Source organism: Carex rostrata, chromosome 32, assembly GCF_964058835.1.
Source record: "Carex rostrata chromosome 32, lpCarRost1.2, whole genome shotgun sequence".
NCBI classification, from domain to species: Eukaryota; Viridiplantae; Streptophyta; class Magnoliopsida; order Poales; family Cyperaceae; genus Carex; species Carex rostrata.
Window position 1 is genome coordinate 1,414,182 of NC_135949.1, and position 21,711 is coordinate 1,435,892.

General features: G+C 31.2%; 2 protein-coding genes across 2 annotated transcripts; one reads left to right on the top strand and one right to left on the bottom strand.

Moving 5' to 3' along the window:
- Positions 1-13,139: 13,139 nt before the first annotated feature.
- Positions 13,140-15,256, top strand: LOC144548153 (putative disease resistance protein At1g59780). Its single transcript, XM_078296854.1, has 2 exons — positions 13,140-13,765; positions 14,039-15,256. Exons 1-2 carry the CDS (start codon positions 13,230-13,232, stop codon positions 15,189-15,191), a joined length of 1,689 nt encoding a protein of 562 aa, XP_078152980.1. The 5' UTR covers positions 13,140-13,229; the 3' UTR covers positions 15,192-15,256.
- A 1,109-nt stretch (positions 15,257-16,365) lies between these two features.
- LOC144547773 (uncharacterized) lies at positions 16,366-18,952 on the bottom strand. The gene is made up of 2 exons (XM_078296467.1): positions 18,803-18,952; positions 16,366-17,094 (listed from the first exon to the last, which is right to left on the bottom strand). Exons 1-2 carry the CDS (start codon positions 18,905-18,907, stop codon positions 16,834-16,836), a joined length of 366 nt encoding a protein of 121 aa, XP_078152593.1. The 5' UTR covers positions 18,908-18,952; the 3' UTR covers positions 16,366-16,833.
- Positions 18,953-21,711: the final 2,759 nt, after the last annotated feature.

The window sequence follows — 21,711 nt, forward strand, 5'->3', positions numbered from 1 at the left end:
TAAATTAAAAAAATTATAAATTTTACATGTAAATGCACAACTAATGAAGTAGATTGGTTTGAACGGTTTGGATTCACCGTTTAATGTCGATTCGATTAGTTTTGGAGTTGATGTCATATAGACTGAAATAACACTGATGTTATACTAGTCAGACTCTTTTTTAAGTGGGCGGCATACAAAATTTTCGAATAATTTTCGTGTTGTATTTGTCCTAATTTATTCTATATTATTTTTAGAATAAATTTTGACAGAGGTTATTAAACTTTGTCTTTTATTATAAATTAGTCATTGAAGTTTAATTTCTTCCTATGTAGCTATTGAATTTTTTTTGTCCTAAAAATTGACTATAAACTTGTGCAATGAAAAAATTTAGTGACTTTCCGCAAAATTTATCTTTATTTTATTATATAAATACCATATTATCTTTTAAATTTGAGAAAAAAATAACGCTTGTGAAGCCTCAATTTATATATTTTTTAGAGTAAGGCAGGTCAGTTCATAATGAGGAATAAAATATTTTTTAACAACTAACTTTCTACTCAATTTTAAGCATAAAATAATTATCATATTGAGTAGGAAAAATCAGTGTTCTAAATAGCGTGATATAACAACGCAATATTAGAGGAGTTTTGAAATTTTTTAAAGAGGATGATTCAAATACCTCATACACATTTATATTTCATTACTTTATAGCTTCTACCAAGGATTTAAAAAAAAATTATATTTCATTGGACCTCATATTCTATATCTCTGTTTTAAAAGTTCAAACTGTTGATCCAAATTGCTCAACATAATCTCCATATTAAAATTTGTTTTGAGATCAAATTTTATATTTTTTAAGATAAGTACAATATTATTGTTTCCGGACCATCCAAAAATAATAATTTTGTATCTATCTAAAAAAATAGTAATCTTCAAAAATAATGTTAATATGGATATCATATTGAGCGATTTGGATGTTTGAACTTAGAAGATATATATATGTATAATATGAGGCACGATGAATCATGCGATATTAGAACCTCATTTTTAAATTCGAACGATACCGATTTGAAGGTAGAGATCCGAATCCATTGTGTTTCTCTCTTTTTATCCTTTCCAAAAGTCTTCATTTGTTTCAAAACTAAAAATCAAATGCAGATTAAATCAGACAGCCCTGCTATCCCAAACAACTCAAAAAGTCTGTTCCTTACAAACATGGCCCCATATGCATTTTTCTTCGTTTTTGGGTGCTGCTTTTTTTACTGTAGATCATGTATTTTTTTGCACATAAAATTTATTACCGGGCCTTCCCCGAATTAAATTAAATTGGGCCACGTTCTGCTACTATTTATTCCAACTATTCAGCCCACCAGGCCCAATATGAAACAACCAAAATCGATCTTTGCGTAATACAGCGCTTCTCAAGCCCAAATTTCATATGTACGTTTCAAATAGTCAGAATTCATAATTCCAAAATTTGAAAATAGTCCCTTTATATAAAACATCACTTTATAAAAATTTGAAGAATGAAAGTTCTAATAGTTAATCAAAAAATGTCTATGGATTGGAATTTTTGACATTTCCATCCTAAATGCCAAAGCATAATTAGAATTTGATAATCCAATGCATTACAAATTTTAAAATCTCTTGCACTATGCTTATATATATATATATATATATATATATATATATATATATATATATATATATATATAAAATCTTGCACTATGCTTCTTTTGGGGAAGTGAATTTGTCATAAGTTCGCACTGTGTTTTTTATCACTTTTTTCTTGTTGAGAATCTAGAAAAAGTCTAGTGAGTTGGAGATGATTTAAACATAATTATTATTTTTCTATGGATACAATTCATTTTGTATACAATTTTGATCATATTGTCGGCATCCCATGACCCTCAAGAAAAAAGAAAAGCGATAAAAAAAATAAATTGATTTTCTATACAATTAGCATCAACCGAACAAACCGAACCGATAAAAAAAAAAAATTGAGTTTTGATTTTTTGAGATTAAATTCCTCTATTCGGTTCAACTGAACAAACCGAAGTTTAGTTTAGTTTTAGTTCAGTTCGGCATTTTAATTTGGTCGGTTCGGTTAGATTTTAATTGGTTTGGTTTTAGTTCGGTTTGACAAATAATTTAGTTCAGTTTAAATCGAACCGACCCTTTGAACACCCCTAGGAGGGAGCCGGCTAGGTTGCTACATCTCCCTTTTTTTTCTCTCTGGGCAAAAGAGCGAAATTTTCCACGGCTAGGGTTCTTCCATTTTTCATTTCTTCCTATTAATAATGACACAACTGTAATAGTTAATTATCACACAGTGATATGACGTAATACCATGAATATATGAAGTCGACGAAAGTAACATTCTCTAAATTATATATTGTCTCCATGCATTGTAAAAAATAATCATTGGTACTTTGGTAGTGCATCATGAATCACCAACATCTCTCTCCTTCACCATGAGCTTTAAAAATTATCACGCTATCAAAATTAGCAATATGGTATCTACCCTTTGTGTATACAATCCTTTTTTTTCTCAGTACATTGTTAAACAAATCAAAAGGAAAAGGAAATGAAGGACATACATACACTGCTTTTAATAATATCTTTTTCTTTTGCAAGATTACTACCAAGTGACTAGCTAAACTATCTTTTTTCTTTTGCAAGACATACACTGCTTTTAATAATATCTTTTTCTTTTAATAAAATGTTTACTTCTCCAAAATAAAGTGGTTCACTTCTCCAAAATAAGCGCAAGTTTGTAAAAACGAGTAAAAATCACCTAATTAAAAAAAAAGATGAAATTAGTTAAAGCAAAAACCTATTATGACCCGCATGGTGTCTTATATATGGGCTTGAATTATTTTTAACAAATAAAATATTATATTTTAATAAAAAAGGGTTGATTATTTTTGTTCCCTCTTCTCATGAATCCAGATGTATTTCAATAAAAGGCGTTCAATGTCTGAGACGTCACAAAAAATCTTAAAATAATACAACACTTTTCTCGTTCTTATGCAGAAATTAATTTACATTCCACTTATTATTATATTGTATTATTTTTCATTGTACATATCTTTAGTATTTGAGAAAAAAATATTTACTGCATGATTCTGTTAAAGAAACTGTTAAATATAATTTAATTTTAATATATATTTATATATATTTAAGTGAAATCTGAAAAACAAATATATAAATTAGAGTGAGTCTATGGTACTATGCATATCACGGGTTGTTACCGTGCTACGGCTCTATATTCGAGTTTTTAAATCTTAACGGTCGATCCGAGCCGTTCATCTTGTTCTCCATATAAATATGTGTTTGGAGTTTTTGAAATTTTTTTACTATTTTTTTAGATATTTAGAAAATCACTTGATCTGAAAATTCTGGACCATCCAAAAACAGTGATTTTCAATAAATCTAAAAAAATAGTAAAAAAATTTCAAAAAATGTAAAATTTGGTCTCCAAACACATATGAATATGGAGAACAAGATGAACGGTTCGGATCAACCGTTAAGATTTAAAAACTCGAAAATAGAGCCGTAGCACGGTGCCAAATCGTAATATGCATAGTACCATAGACTCACTCTATAAATTATACTGTCATTGCAGTATTCGTATGGAAGAAAGTTTTAAATGGACTGGGAATTAGTTTGAGCCGTTCTTTTGAAAGGGGAATTGAATGGTTTGAACTGAAATTGGGTCTGAACCCTTGGTCCAAAATTTGTTAATATCTACTTTTCTAAACTTCAGAAATTGGTACCATTATCTAGTAGAACAAATCATAAAATTAATGTTTCTTCTTTTTTTGGTCAGAATATGGCGTTTGCACAAAAGATTGTTGTTCTTTAAATGATATACGAGCAAAAATATATTTATTGGAAAAAAGTTTAATAATATGATCAAAAATCAAATTATATATTCATGTTTTTAATTAATTCAGCCTCAGTTAATTTCATGCAATATCTAAAGCTCAAGTATTTTCTCCAAACATCATTAACATCTTGTAAGTTTTAGAAACTGTCTCATAATTTTTGAAAAGCGCATGTGATAGATGTAAATGGTTTCTTAGTAAAAGAGGAAGTTGTAACAAGTCAGTGTCTAAAAGTGCTAGGAGTAACATGCAAAGGTCAAGTAAAATTGCTACCAATAAAGGACAAGAGAATAATTGCTTTCTGCAGTTAAATATGTGTATCCTCAATTCCTCATGTTGGCATTTCTTTATTCCTAATTAATCTTAGAGACTATCCAAAGTATATATCTTACTTTGCACACACTCTTTGAATATCAGTAGTTTTAGTTTAATCAGAAAATTAGTGTACCGGATACATTAGCTATTTCGAATGATGTAGATAAGCTTATTTATAAATGACAAATTATTAGGTATTATTGTGAAAACACTGTCAACCAACCTTATCTGTTTGGGAGAGATGATCTATGCTTATATATAGTTTGCACTCTGCTTATTTTGGGAAGTGAATTTGTTATAATTTTACACTGTGCTTTTTATCACCTTTACAAAGGAAAAAATGTATTATTTGGAACGATGGCAAATCAGATAAGTTTTTTCCAACATCTTACTTTTTCAATAAATAAATTTATGTCTAAATGAAGTATAAAATAAAAGGAGTTAAATTAAGTAATTACTTAATCCTCCTTAAATTTAAATAGCAACCAATAATGACTATGTTCCATCATATATTTTTTATTTTTTTGAAAAAGATTTCCTATCATATTTTTACATATATATAGTCTTGTTTTTAAATGGACACATTGTAACCAATCATGACCATGCAATTTAATTAGCAATCAATCATGATTCAAGACAATTGATCTTATATAAGCAGCAAGCTAGTTGTGCATCGGGAAAAGATAAAGGTAATCGAGTCATGATAATACAAAACAAAGTTAAGATCTATCAAATTCTTTGAGATTTCAGACAGAGAAAAAGAAAAAGAAAAAGAACAGGTTACCTGTCCCGACTGTAGCGGTGTAGCCTCATAAGTTATCTCTTGGGTCTTCAGGACAAACGATCCATGAAAAAAGAAAAACGAGGGATCACAGAAATGTATGATGACGTCTCAGGATCAAATACAAAAAAATTTATTTAGAAATAAAAAAATTAAACCTTTGAAAAAAATAAAAATAAAAACTTTTTGCTTTAAAAAATAGAATGAATCGCATCAATGCTGCCACATCAAACTGTGTAACTTCTGCATCAAAATAATTAAAATTTGTTCTAATTATTGATATAATTAATTAATAAATGTTATAGATTATAATTGCTTTTTTGTCTAGAGTTTTCTTATTTATACTATCAATAATGTACATATTATTTTTGTTAAAATCATATTGTTACATATATTGAAATTTTCATTAATAACTTGTACTAATCGGGCTCAATTAGAAGTTGTTTAAGACCACAAGATGCAGAAATTCCAATCTGGATCCCTCTAATTAATTGTTATATAATTATATATGTTGCTCCTCTTATATGTGTAACAATTTCAATTTGGCTCAAAGGCAGAGGATCAATATGTTAATTATTTCTTTTCGTTATATCCTTTTATTTATATATTATAGCATGCATAATTGTTGTTTTGTATGGTCTGGATCTATGTCTGTATTTGCTTTATTCATGAAGATAATGACAAAATTGCTACCATGTTTGTATTTACTTCAAAGCCAGCAAATCTGTCACCATCCATGTTTTGCAAAGGACTAGCAAAATTGCTACTAACAAAGATGAGAGAATAAGTGTTTTCTCATGTGTTGGTCTTTCTTTCTTTATTCCTCAATTCCTCATGTGTTGGTCTTTTCTTTATTCCAAAAGTTAAACCTCATCCAAAGTATCTCATCACTTTGCTGAAAAACTGTGTCAATGTACCCCTATATATATACCTCCTCCCCATTCCCTTAATTTGTTACCATCTTCTTCCTTTCTCTTCTCCTGCCAAGTGCATCAGAACAAACCTCCTGTCTACAAAGAGCAACAGTACTGGGTAAGCGGCTCTTGTCACCTCTCTCTATGTTGTTTTCAAACTATATTCTTAAATCAGATGTACATGCTCAATTTATTGTGACCAAGGCTTGTTAGTCTCATACCCTTTAATTAGGCTCCTGCCCCTTGAAAATAATGACTTCTTGAAAATCCAATGCCTGTTGACTTAAACCTTTCTTCCATTGCCCATGTATAGTTACGTTAGGCAGCTGCCCATTGATATCTACAAAATCCATTGTCTTCTCAACTTCACCTTTCTTACGCAGCCTATATATATATAAAGATGATGTAAGTCACCATGTTAGGCTCAATCCTGATTTTAGGTTTTATGGTTTTTCTGATTTTGCTACAAAATTTGGAATCTAATGCTGAATTTCCTCTCCTTTGACAGTCTAGTACGGAAGTCGCCACTAGTAAACATCTGATTTTCAGTTGTGTACTTGAGCCTCTCCCTGTCTTTATCTGCACAAAGGTATATTACATTTTTTTTAATAACTACGTACTTGACTGTTAATACATATGTTATAGTACAGTTGTTGTTTATTAATTCAATTGATCTCCATAACAGGAAACTAGGATAAGAATTCTTCTGACATATCTGCATTTTGTATCTTTCTCTTTCTACACGTGTCGAGGTATCCTGTAATCTTTTTTTATTTCAAAAAATTATATTATGAAATCTGATGTGCAAACTCAATTTATATTCACAAATATAATGTAGGTGTTCAATTTATTATATGTAGATATGTATATAAAATATTTTATATAATTACATTTTTTTTTGTTAATCATGATATATAGTATTAATTTTTCAATAGCTTTATAGTTAGACACCAGAAACTCAAATTTTCTTGTGAATTTACTTGAAGCTGATATATTACAAAAAAGAGTTATATTGTATGATATCAACCATGTTTTATTTTTGTTGAATATCTGCTTTGTATTTTCTTTACTTTATTATATAGTATGCACTATGATTTCTTTTTACACTTTATCACAATTATCACCGTCCAACAAATTAAGCAGAGTATTGACACACAATGAAATTTTGAATTTAGAGGAAAAAGAAAGCTAGACAGAAAAAATGAAGGAATATTGACATACAATGAAATTTTGTGTTCACAGGAATTTCGGAATAAGTTATTCGGACAATTTGTTTGTAAAAAATGACAATAAGTTTTTAGAAACACAAAAAAAATAATAGAGTTACTTTGGGAAGCATCTTACCAGAATTAGAAAATTAGTGTACGGGATACATCCCTGTCAATTATCATTTTCTGTTTGAGAGAGATGATCCATCCTTATATGTATACAATTTTTTTTTTTTAAAAAAAAAATCTTAGCAGTTGCTGCTAAGTGTTATATATAAGTTTGCACTCTGCTTATTTTGGAAAGTGAACTTTTTATCACCTTTTACTTGTTCTGAATTGCTAGAAAGTATAGTGTGTTGGAGATGACTAACTTCACGTAAATGCTTATTGTTTTCTCTTTTGTTCAAATAAATATTTTATATCTAGTTAGTTAGGAGTAATTTTGCAAAAGAAAAAAAAAAGTAGTATATGGATCGATGGCATATCAGATTTAAAAAAAAAAAAAAAACTAGAAACGGAAGTATAAATGGCTTGGTAAAGCAATTTTACTAAGAATATTAAGAGCACAAAACGCTGAAGCGTTCACTCTTTGAATATATCCTCATGTGGTGACATACAAAAAGCAAAATCTTGATCTTTATTTTTTTTACTAAACTTAGACACTATCCAAAGTATCTCACTTTGCTGAAGAGTTAACTCTTTCAATCTCCATAATTTTAGTTTTCAGGATTGCTGTTTTGAATATAGGAGAGGTTATTTGCAAATATAAATTAGTGGGTATTAATCTGAAAAACTGTCAATATACCATTCTGTTTGGGAGAGAGTACTCATAGGACTAGTAAAAAGGTGAAGAGTGATAGATGATCTATTCCTATATATATATATATATATATATATACTTCCTCCTCCTTCTGTCAGTTACCATCTCCTTCCTCTCACTTCTCTTGCATCAGAACAAACCTCCTGTCCTGAAAGATCAACTACCGGTAAGCAGTTAATGTCATCTCTCTCTAGGTTTCGCAAAACTATATCCGGAAATATGATGTACATGCTCAACTTATCATGACTTAGACAACCTAGGCTCATCAGGCCGATTAGGAAATTTCAGCTTTCTTGCATAGGCCATGTATAAGAGAGCTATAGGATATGAGATTAGACTCGTAGCCTTTAGGCTCATGTCCCTTGAAATCATGGGTTCTAGAAAATCCAACGACTTCTCAAAATCTAGTGTCTTCTCAACTTCACCTTTCTTGCACAACCCATCTATAAAGGTGCAGTAGGTTATAATGTTAGGCTCAATCATGATTTTAGAGTTTATGGTTTAACAGATTTTTCTAAAAAAGTTGGAATCTAATATCAAATTTCCTCTCCTTTGCCAGTTTAGTAAGAAAGTCGCCAACAATAAACCTCTGATTTTAAGTTTGTGCTTGAACCTCTCCCTGCATTTATTTATCTATATAGAGGTATATTACTATTTTTTTATAACTACTTGAATAATAATATGTATGTTATCCAGTTGTTGTTTTACTAATTCAATTGTTCTTAATAATAGAAACCAGGAAAAGATTTCTGCTCACATATCTGCATTCTGTGCCTTACTCTTTCTACACGTGTCGAGGTATCCCTCTCCTCTTTTTTCTTTTTTTTTTATATCACAAAATTATATTCTAATCTGATGTGCAAGCTCAATTTATATAATTACAATTAATTTGTTAATCCTGATATATAGTTTAAATTTTTTCAATAGCTTTGTATAGTTAGACACTAGGACCTCAAATTTTATCGTGAATTTTACTTGAAGCTGGTATATTACAAAAACAAAATGGTATTATATGAACCATATTTTATTTTTGCTGATCATCTGCTTGTATTTCCTTTACTTTTTTGTATAGTATGCACTATGATTTCTTTTTACACATTATCTCAATTATCACTGCTCAAGCAAAGTGAGGCATTCTGCCACTTTATTCCTTTTAGACCCTACCAAAATTAGTACGGTATCATATATTACAAGCTTAGGTCCAAGCAAAGCGAACCATGTTTTAGTTTTATCTGAAGATTAGTATGATATTGCTGCTTAGAATGATGTAGAGGAGATTATTTAAAAATGACAATTACATGGTAATCATCTGAAAAACTATCAATCGACCTTTGAAAATTGCATTGATAATAATTTGTACATGTTTTAAATATATTTTTTAAGATAAAATGTCAGTTTCGACGATTTCAACATTTTAAATGTTTCTAGAATTAAACGAAAAATCTAATAGGCATGTAATTTGTTTTAAATGCTTTACCAGAGCTTGTATTTGAAAAAAAAATGATACATACTTCTGCAATTTCTCTAATAATTATTTATGTAAGTATTAGATAAAATATGATGCATGACTAACAATTTTGTTAAAATTTCTTAGTTAATGAGATAATAACAATTATCACGTGACAATTTGACTATATGGTTGTCTAAGAGAAACTAAACAACATGCATGACATGGAACTTGTCTATACGGTGTATTGGTGGAACTTTTTTTAGAAACCATAAATAAGAAAAATATTTTACAATGCTTTGGTTTTTACAGAAATCATAAGAACCGAGATGCAATTTCGGTCCAAATTTTTTTTTGAGACCGAAATGTCATTTTAGTCCGAGGTGTTTTCACAAGTTTTACCATCATTTTTTTAAGGAAATATGTGAAAATGGCTAGGCCTGAAATGACATTTCGGTCTAGAAAAAAAATTCGGACTGAAATAGCATCTCGGTTCTTATGATTTTTGTAAAAACTAAAGCAATCAATTAAGTTGGTTTGATAAATTTTCATTTTTTATTTATGGCTTCTAAAAAGAATCTCCGCATGCATGACATGGGAATTTGTCTATACGGTGTATTGGTGTGTCGATAACCAATCATGTATTATTATACCATGTGTTGCGTCCAAAAATTAATATGGGAGATTGAAATTTGAGTAAAGTATACTAGATAGAACAAGTTGTTCCAACGGTTCGTTTATGTTTTGTTACAATAAGAGTAGATAATTCTCTTTGGTCTACTCAAAATGATAATTTTTGGAAAAAAAAAATATTGTTTTTTAGTTTATTATTATATTATCTTTTAATTGACATATTTGATTTGTGACATTATATTTTATACTTGAAAAAAATTGATTTAGGCGTCTAGTTTATTAAGATATATTAAAACTTATTAATAATAAGAGTTTGGAGCAATATATATGTAAAAGATCTACGAACGTATATAGCTAACTCAGCTATATATATAAAAATGCATTAAAAAAAACTTAGATGAAATTATTTTGATAAGCCTTTATGATAAATGTCATAGATGTAATTGGTTTCTTAATAGGGGAGAAATTAAGTTGTAACGAACTAGAGTGTCTTAGTGCTAGGCAGTTACCTCTGAAGTTCTAACTAAATTATACAAATTATAATTTATTAAAAAATAATAATATAGATCTAGTTTATCTTAATTTGCCGACTGGATTCTTAACTGCAAGCCTAATATATATTTGGATATTTAAGAATCTTTTCGTTTTGTATGGCTTTTCCTATTCACAACAGAAAACAAATAAATAGTATTTTGTAAAATAATATGTGTACATATATACTCAATGCGACATATTTTGTAACCATAATTTAAAAAGGAAACGTACTGATAAGCACCGATAGAAACAAGAGCTGAACTCCAGTTGAGAAGAGCTTTCCCATTCATTGTAATTGTTTAGCTTGAAAGATATATACATCAAAACATCAATCGAAATAGACAAGAAAATATTAAAGCAATATTAATTGATGACCATGCAACTACTGGAAGGCGCACAAAGAATATGCATTTCCTACTAAGAAGTTACAAGGACAAGAGAATAATTATTTTCTAGCTGTTACCTATATATATATCCTATATCAAAATAGACTCATATCCATAATTAGGCTCATGGCCCTTCAAAATAATTGCTTTCTAAAAATGTATTGTCTTATGAACTTCACCTTTCTTGCAAAGCCCATCTATAAGGTTTTGTAGGTCATGATGTCAGGCTCAATTCCGATTTTAGGGTTGATGGATTTTCTGATTTTGCTAAAAAAATTTGAATTTAATGCCAAATTTGCTCTCCTTTGCCAGTTTCGTACAAAGCTCCTGATTTCCAGTTGGTTATTTGAGCCTCTCCTTGCCTGTCTTTATCTACAGAGGTATATTACTATTTTTTTTATTTAATAATTACTTGACAAATAATATATATGTTATCTAGTTGTTGTTTATTAATTCAATTGCCTTTAAAAATTTGAATCCAGGATACAATTTTTGCTCACATATCTGCATTCTGTGCCTTATTCTTTCTACACCTGTCGAGGTATTCCTCTCATCTTTCTTTAGTTCACAAAACTATATTCTGAAATCTAATGTGAATGATCAATTTATATCGCATAACTAGAGTAGATGCATAATTTATTATATGGATATATATATGTGTATACTTGGTACATATCTTTTGTTAATCTTGATATGTAGTATTAATTTTTCCATGGTTTATTTTTGCTGATCATCTGCATTGTATTTTCTATACTTTATTGTATACAATACACTATGTTTTCTTTTCTATACTTCATCTCAATTATCACCGTCAGAGCAAAGCGAGGCATTCATGTAGTTTATTCCTAAGCTTAGACACCACCGAAAATATCTCACGATTCACTCTTTGAATCTCCATAGTTTTAGTTTAATCTGAAAATTAGTATGGAATAACTGTTTTCAATGAAGTACATGAGCTTATTTATGAATGACAATTATTGGGTATTAATTTGAAAAATTGTCAATCGACCTTTTTGATTGTTTAATCACTTGAATGACTCCACAACTAGAAAATATTCTATTATGCAGTCAAAATGCTATATTGAAACTAATTTTGGAGTACAAATTTATATATACTTTTAAAATTACTCTAATAATAATTTTACATGATTTAGATATTATTTGGAGCACAGCTGTTAGTATTGATGATGTCATAATTTTCAATGTGTCCATAATTATACGAAAAATCTTATAGCCATTAAATTGTTTTAAAAGCATTCCTGTAGCTTTTATTTGAATAAAAATTGATAAATTCGATCTTCCGAAAATTTCTCTAATAATTATTTTTGTAAGTATTATATAATCTCTGTATTTAATTTGATACATTTAAAGAGAAAGTAGTATGCATTAAATACAGCTTTTGTGGAGACATCTCATTTTATTAACTGACCTCATTTTGTGCTTAAAACTTCCGTCCGTGGATCGTATTCTATGTTTTTGTTCATGTATTGAATGATCGATGCATATCATTTTGTTTCTCAAGTTCAATCATTTTATGAATCGTTTGAATTGAGGACTCTAATTGTAAAATCCCTAATTAAAGTATGGTAATAAAGGTAATAATTTTAAATTGTTCTTAACCTTAGTAATTAGTATGGAAAAATAATTTACGTACTATTACAAATTTAGCGTGATAATTAGTAAGGAACAGTAATTAGTGCGGTGTATTTATAGTACTTTTTATTTAATGTTTTATTTTGCATTGCAGATTTGCAATTGCTGGGTGGAGCATGCAGTTGAATTAGATTTGAGGGTGTATTATGCACGATCAAACAGCTGTTTTAATTAACCAAACAAGGATAGCAAGAGAGAGGGAGGAAATTATTTTTGGTTGATTTTGAGAAAGTAGAAACAGAGATGGATGCCGTACTTTGCATGTCTGGTATGCTATCAGACACAGGAAAACTATTTGATTTGCCATCCAACAATCTATGGGGACTTCGGGAATACATGAAGAGCCCATATTTCAAGGAACTCACTGTGGATGAACAGCAGGGTATAATTATGATTGTGCGAGAAACAACCCCAAAAGTTGGAAAGTTAATAGGTGAGTTTGTTGGACAAGCTAGAAAGGAGTCCTCTAGCTCACAGAATGATTTGGCGAAAGAATATAGGGAGAAAATCGAAAATTTAATCAAAGATTTAATGGACAAAATCAGGTACCTGATGAGTTACTCAAAGTTTTTTGAAAACAGAGAAGAAATTTTAGAAACGATTGAAAACGGGCTCAACAAGTGGGATACAATAATACAGAATAATAAAGTAAAAAACATTGAAAACATGCTTCTTGAGGAAGCGGATATTTCAAACGGCATAACACTGAATATGGACGAGACGGAAGCACTCTTCTGGAAGAAAGCTTTTCCAGATCTTTTTAGCATGCAGAATGATCATAAAAGGCACACGTTCTATTACAAGTTAGAAATGGAACTGGGAAATATCACGACTTATATTCGTGGGGCATGTCAAAAACAACCTTTGGCTCTTCTCCTTATAGGGGGGCTCCTTTCGCTCAAACCAATGGCCAACAACATTTGGAACATGGTGAAAAATGATCTGGGCGAGATCAAAGGGCCTGATGAGATGAAGGTGATTACAACCGATCATATGGGGCAAATTTTTACCTACTGCTATAATGATTTACCTTACTATCTTCAGCCGTGTTTTCTTTATTTTGCATGTTACCCTATTGGTTTCGAGATTCCAGCAACTTCTCTAACTCAGATGTGGATTGCTGAAGAATTTGTAGAAGAAGAGGATAAACAGACGTCCCTAGAGTCAACTGCAAATAAGTACCTCGACGAACTTGTTCAAAGGTATTCTCAATATTTCAAGAAATTAAAATTCAGTCTTATAATTAAAATTAGTAATAGGATGGTTGCTATTTCAAACATTAGGTTGCGGTTTCCTAAAAAGAGGTCATCAATAAAAATTAAATTTGTCTGTTTTATTACAATAAGAGTAGATAATTATCTTTGGTCTACTTGATAATAAAAGCATTATTTTTTTTATTTTTTTTGTAAATTGAGAAATTTTGTTCTTTTATGAAAATCTATTTGATGTTTAATTATTTTCCTTGTTGCGTGCAGGTCGTTGGTTTTTGTTTCCAAGAGATCAATCGTTGGCACAATAAAAAGTTGTCGATTACCTCGTTCTATTCATGAATTTGCCATCCAACAATCATCCATGGAAGGGTTTTCGGTTGTCAATCCAAATCAGAGAGAAATTGAATCCCGGTTCCGTTTAGCAATCTATCAAGACAATGAGAACCAATACACGGAGGTGAATCATATACGTTCTTTTCTAGCTTTTAATTGTGATAGAATTGTTCTTGGAAGTGCCATGCTCCTCAAAGTGTTGGCACTGAGAAACTCTACAATCCTAGTAACAACATTACCGGATATGATTTACCTACGGTATCTGAGCTTGAGGGGTAGTAACATAACTAAGCTTCCTGAAAATATAGGAGACATGGAAAATCTTCAAACATTAGATGTTAGAGATACAAGCATAGATACCCTACCTGAATCTCTATGGAATATCAAAACACTTCGCCATGTTTATGTTAATCCAAGCCACCAAATTAAAGGCCCACCCGCTGAAACACATATAGACAACCTACATACCCTGAAAACAGTTGCAGCTCATGAGTCGTGGCTAAAAGAGTTTCCCCACTTCCTGATTCATCTTAGAAAATTAGCATTTTCAAATTGGGACAATGTAGATTGGAAATTTATTTCTAACCTATTGAGTCACATGGATAATCTGATCTCGATGGCAATTATGGGTAACATTATACCATCAGAGGCTCTTGACATAAGGGCATTTTCAAATCTCGAGATGGTGAAATCAGCTAAACTAGAGGGAGAATGGATTTGTAGGAAACTTCTCATAGATAATGTTAAATTTCCACCAAATCTTACAAAGCTCACCCTAACCAAATCTGGTTTGAAGGGAGACCCCATGCCGACGCTAGAGAGGCTACAAGCACTGAAAGTTCTGAGTTTACAAGATGACGCATACATAGGTAACCAAATGGTTTGCTCTGCAAATGGGTTTCCACAGTTGCAATTCTTAAAATTGGAGAAATTGAAGAACTTGGAGAATTGGGAGGTGAAACCGGCCGCTATGTCACAACTTATCACATTGCATGTTGTTCAATGCCAAAAACTCATCAGCAACCATCCTGATCTAGGCAACCATCCTAATCTAAACCATGTTACTGACAAAGTTATAGATTGAAATGCTGCTTTTAGTCTCTTCGTTTTATTCAATTTGACTTTTAAATTTTTTTTTTTTTGGGGGTATGTGAGTCCGTCGTTTTTTATGTTCATGTTTCAATGTGTGTTGTGTTTTTTTATATTCCTCATGTTGATGTTATATTGAGTAAACAAATAGATTTTGTGTTCCCAATTAAATCAAATAATATATTTACTCATTTAAAATTTTCTTTTGATTCTAAAATAGTGTCATGATTTACTGGTTAGCGTAACAAAATTTGCAAAAAATTTAAATACATTTCTATACAAAAAAAAAAAAAAAACAAATTAGACAGATTAAAGGATAATCCTTGAAACTTTCCCAAAGTTTGTTTTTCTTTGAAGCGTTCTGATGGGCATCGGAACATATTGGGAAGCATTTTGATATTCGTCAAGATTTGTGCGTACTTGATCCACGCAAATCTTGACATGGATCGAACATCTGCAACCCAATCTGAGAAATAGTTGAGGAATAAATAGTTTGGCTACTTTATTCGGCTTTTTTCTTTTCTTTTTTTTGGCACCACTCAATGAGTATTTGAATAAAGGAAAATTTCTGTCTGAATCATGGGATGGAATGCTATGCAATGTTTGCTTCTGCAAGGCCAAATTATAAGCGTCTCAAATTAAGAATACTTGCATAATTATAAAAATACAACACTAATAATCAACAAACTATTTTACACTAAAACAAATCCATAAAAGCTATCAATTATCCATGATTTGTAGAAAAAAAATATATAAACCATAACTAGAACAACATGCTAAAAGGCACAGATGGTTTTACATGCCCTAAGCGGCCCCGCGATCTCGATCTTCTTGACATAACCCCAGTGATTTCTGCGCATTTGCAATCCCCTCCTCATCTGAGAAATGTAAATTGCACAACAGCTGAATTAAAAAAATGCCACACAATACATTTGTTATAAAGTTGGAAGAGATAATTCCTCCCTTTCATGAAGTATACAAATTCAAGTATGTACTCACATGTATCTCTCAACAATGTGAAGTATAATAACAATACCAGTAACATTTAAGCATGCTAAGGAATTCCTCAAATTTAGAGATCGTTGATCTGCAACAATTACCTGACAGCCTGATTACTCAAATTCGTATAATTTTCATAACAATAGCTTAAAATGTGAAGAAGCCCAAAATGTTTATACTAAGAAGCCTAAAATGTGAAGGGTTGATATCCACTAACAATAGCTTAAATTGGCAACTCTTTTTCAATTCAACTCAAAAAGATTTTTATATATTGGAAAAATTTAGAGACATGTTGTTAGCCTTCTAGACTGGTTTGTGCATTAAATCAAATGTTGGCAACTCTTTTTCAATTCAATTTTGATGAATTTGAATGTTATTTGGCATTAAATCAAATGTTGTCAAGTCATTTGACAAATGGTGAAACTTGCATCAAATTTCATCATTTTTCATGTGCATGGTGTGCAAAAAGTATAGATTATATTTCAATTACCGGATTTCAAAATTACAAATCATTGTAGATAATTGCAAGAATTGTCCAATTAATCTGTTGTCAATAAACCAAACCAAATCTGCTGTCAATTCATTTTCAGGTCAGGTCATGTCGGTAAATTTACAAACCAATTGAAACCAATTTAGAATTACAAAGAGATACCGATGCGCAAGAAGAAGTTGATGTGGCGGGAAACATTATATGCCATGACAGGTGGCAGGGGCTTCACCAGCTTATCCACAGTAAAAACCCGTCCCAAAACTGCTTTCCACAAAACATCACCAGTTAGTGTACCAGTAACCAAATAAAAGGCCACAACAAACCATAAATTAAACAAAAAAATCAATAATAAATAAAGAGGGAATTTCATGTATCCCCCTAAAAACCTTGAAATTACGTATTTCCCCCTCTAAAATTCATTATATCATATTTACCCTTCTAAAGTTCAACAACTCACAAATTTACCCAATTTACTGATTTTTCTAATAAAACTCATTTTAAATAAATAAATTACCCATTTTATCCTTTCTCCTTTACTTTTGGGCCATTATTGAATGTTATAATTCGTGCCATTGCCTTCAGTTAGATTAAAATTTTGTCGTCAACTAAAGATACCTCCCTCAATCTCCTTCCTTCTATTGAACGAACCAGACTCTCTGCCTCTCTCTCCCTCCCTCCCTCCCTCCCTCCCATCTGTCCACATTTCTAACTTCCATGTCCTCATTGGTTTTTTTACTTGGTTTTTCAAGGTCATCCATGTTTTTCATGGTAGTAGAGCAGATATCCATATATCTTCTTAATTTTTCTTTTTACGATCTCAATTGCTGTGATTCTTGCTTCTATTTTCAATTTTTAAAGCTTGTTTATCAATATCTCTTGTTATTGATAACATATTTCATTTCTCAGCCCGAGCCAAGTCCGTGCCTATTTTTTTTTCTTAGCAGTTTTTTAATTAAAGATTTCCAGTGCAGTTCCTCCAGACAACATCAGATCACATAAACGTACAGAAAGTACCTTACTATATTTTAGATTTCACAATTTGTTCCTTAGCAGATTGTGAACCGCACCAGAAAGCACGAATAGCTCTAATACTAATCAGTACTGGTGCTATAAAGTGCAACAAATTAAGAACAATGTTTAAACAAGGACAATGCATAAAGAGTGGAACTTTTAGAAAACATTGTGAGATCCAAGCCCGATATCTGTAAAAAAAAGCCACTCATCCCTTAAGTGGTATTGATTTTGAAAAGGAGTATATGAATCAGACTAAAAGTTTGATGAAAGGACACTACATAGTGGAATTGTCTCTATTGCATTTAGTTTTCTCACACTGCACCACTGGTACAAATAAATTCTTATGTGCAATCCCATACTGAAATTGATGCTCAAATTAAAGAATTTCATCTTCATAACTTCCTCATCTTTTCTTTCTAGTTCATACCCCTTAATTCAAGATTACTGTTATATTTTATTGTTTGGTACTTGGTTTATCCTTAATGAGGGAGACAAAAATCCATTTTAGTGTTTGGTACATTTAATCAGGTTCTAAGAGGTACAAATTGTTACATTAATATCTATATACCTGGAAATAATTACACCAAGATGTTGCCAGAAATATTTAAGCAGGTCTATTATTTGAAAAAAAAAAAATCCTCGTCTTTTCTCAGACTATGACAATTTGTAAAAGTCAGATAACAGTTTGTAAAAACCACAATTTGTAAAATTGTAGTCTAAAACAAAATTAGCTTTAACAATGTATGTGTGAAAGTGTTCATACAAGAATTGAATTAAGAATTTTAGTGGGAGAAATACGTAATTTCAAGATTTTTGAGGGGGATATATGAAATTCCCCCATAAATAAATGCCAGTAAATGAGTACTGGCATTGTACTGGTTTCAGGGCCATGCTCTCCCAATTCCCTCCATTTACCTCCAAATATTAAGCGGTAAGAAATTGTAGTGGATGGATATAGAAATTGTAGTGGATGGATATACCTGCATATTGCGTTGGAAACTGTAGCGAAGTGCAGGGTCAAAAACGGGCTCGTCATCGTTGAAATCCGAACCCGATTTCTTTGCGGATTTCTTAGCGGGCACGTGCAAGGTGGGGTCGGATCAGGGTTGCCTGGTGATCTTCATCTTTGCATCCTCGAATATGTCGGATTCATCTTCGTCGACTCCGCACCATGGCGCTGACGACATCAACTCTTTCTTCTTCCCCATGCCGACAAAATGCGAGAGAGATAATGGAATAGTATCCTCTGCGGAGCTTTTAATCTTAAGTGTGGAGTAAGGGTTTCCTCCACAACTAAACACGGCCTTTATATTAGACAAAGAATTTAACCACGCAGATGGGACCCACTTTTCAGTATGATAAAATTGGCTTCCCGCTAATTCTCAAACAACCCCATGGAACAAAAATCTTTGATATATAAGACAAAAAATAATTTACCTCTTACAAATGTCAAGACCGGCCTAGACCGCTGCCACTATAGCCTCGATCGGTTGCCTCCGCTTTGCGTATGCGCAAACTTCATAAAAGTATGTGGTATATCTTGCGGGCTTATCCCACAACTTGTATCTTTGACCTCGAGAAAAAAGCCAACAGAATTCATTCTAAAATTGTTATTTTAAGCAATATTATCATGGTACCTCAATAATCTCGGTACATGGAACCTCAATCATACAAGTGTGTTAGTTAGTCGGTATACACTGCGTACCAACAAAAGTGGTGATTCCTCGTTAAAATCTGACCCTTCGGTAGAGTGCTCACTGAAACTGGTAAATTTTAACCTAACCAGACTGCCCTAAACCAGAAATGAAGAGACCTCATAACTAGAGGAATTCATATCACCTGAGGTTACAGAAAGTTTGAGGTCTTTTGATTCTACAGCAGTGTTATGATCTACAGGTTAGCATAGTAATAGTGTTATGATTTACAGGCTATCAATCATCCATGATTTTAAGGCCTAAAAACTATAAACCATAAATAGAACCAAATGCTAAAAGGCATAGTTGGTTCTAAATTCGCTAACGGACCTTACGATCCTGGCCCGGCATGAATTACGAAGGAATCTTCTTGTTTAAAAGGACAATTGTCAAATAAGCCCTTTAAAATTTGAGCAATCATCATCAGCAACGTCATCCTTGGATATTCACCTAAGAACCCTGGCGACTTTAATAATTTATAGATCAGTACTAAACTATATTTGCTAATAAACCCATATAAAATTCAATAATCACAAATTCACACCTTCTAAATTTACGCATAGGACCCTAGAAATCTGGAAAGCTTATAATTAAGCCATTTTTTACCTTTTGAACTAAAATCAAGTCAAAACGATCTCGAATATGGTTGAACCCTTTCGACCCATGTTGGTACCTACTCGAACTGATCCATATATAGTCGGTCCCACCAATATGTAAGATCTACATGTATGGATAATGAGGGTGTATATATAAATTTCTATTGGTTATTTTCATTTTGTTAGATCACTTGACCAATTAATATGAAAGATCACGTGGCATGCAGCAACCAGCTTGCATTTTAAGTTTTCAAGTTTCTTGATTAGCGTTGTGTTTTACAATCTTTATTGGGCCTTGATTCTGAGTGAGGCCACTGGCCCACTATCGAATAAGAGAGAAGGGATTCATATTATTTTTTGAGTTCTTAATTTGTGCAAGAAAATGTGACATCAGACTTGAGATTACGTAATTATTATTCGAGGTAACATAAATTTGAGTTTGAAATTATAGCATCCGATGAGAATGAGGGTCAGAATTGGTGCGAGTAAATCTAACGAACAGATCTGATCCACACTCAAACTTTGAGTTACCTTAGAGAATGTGACTAAAAATTACACCATAAAATAAATTGCAACAAAGCTTTATACCATTAGAAAATTCCACCATAAAATAAATTTGGGACATATTTAATTAGATACATATTATTGTTATTATTATTGTTATTATTAATAATATTATATAAATAATTAGGAATACATCTACAGTTTCATGCCAGGTATTTGACAAAATGGACACATATGTAGACCAAACTTGGGAAGGCTTTATTTTTAAATAATGAAATTTTGTTCTCTCTCTAAGCTTTATCTACATAGTTACGAGACTTCTCATAGTGCAATATTGGTGCAATTGATATGCATGTTGATCTGAAGATTAATATTTTTGTTTTTGTTACACTTTTCTCATATTTAACATCTAAAACTAGGATCACAGCCTCCAAATATTTTCCAAAATTACATTACCAAAAACTAATTACTAGACTGAGTGAGCCGCGTGGCCATAGATCCACTTCGGCTTAGTGAAGGAAAGGAAGTGTTGATAATGCCTGCTAATGAGTCAACCAAACTAGGTCTCATTTGGTGTAATTTAGGCCCACTAAAACCCAATATATAGCTCCCAAATCAATGGGCTTCAATGGGCCATATTTTTAACAAACAACAACCATCCAACCGCTCCAGTTATTCAATATTGGTACAGTATATCTACTATTTGATCTGCTCAGGTTACTCATTATTGGGACTAATTACAATCTTTCATATGTTTAATATAAAAAGGTGATCTTTAATTCACATTGTATTGGTGAGTTTCAATCTATGAAAATCATTATAGTCTATATGAAAAGGTGATTTCATTCACATGAAGAATGTAAAAAAATTTAGAATATTTTAAGAGATTGTAAAAAAATAATACTAGCCAACAAAATATTAAATTAAAGAAATACTTCAAAATATTTGAACATTATTTCAACAAATTAATATTCTTTATTGTAGGAGAATATCTCGTAATTATAAAAAAGTAATCAAATGAGTATTCAGTCAATATATTCACTCGTAAAAATATTTGAAAATTATTTCAACAAACATTCTTATTACACATTGTTGGTGCCACTTTCACATAATAGTAGATATGAAATCTGTTCAAAGTAACTAATTGAAATAAGCAAATATTATTATGTTAAATTGCAAAGAGAAAAATGGACATTGTTAAATTGACATTGTTAAAAG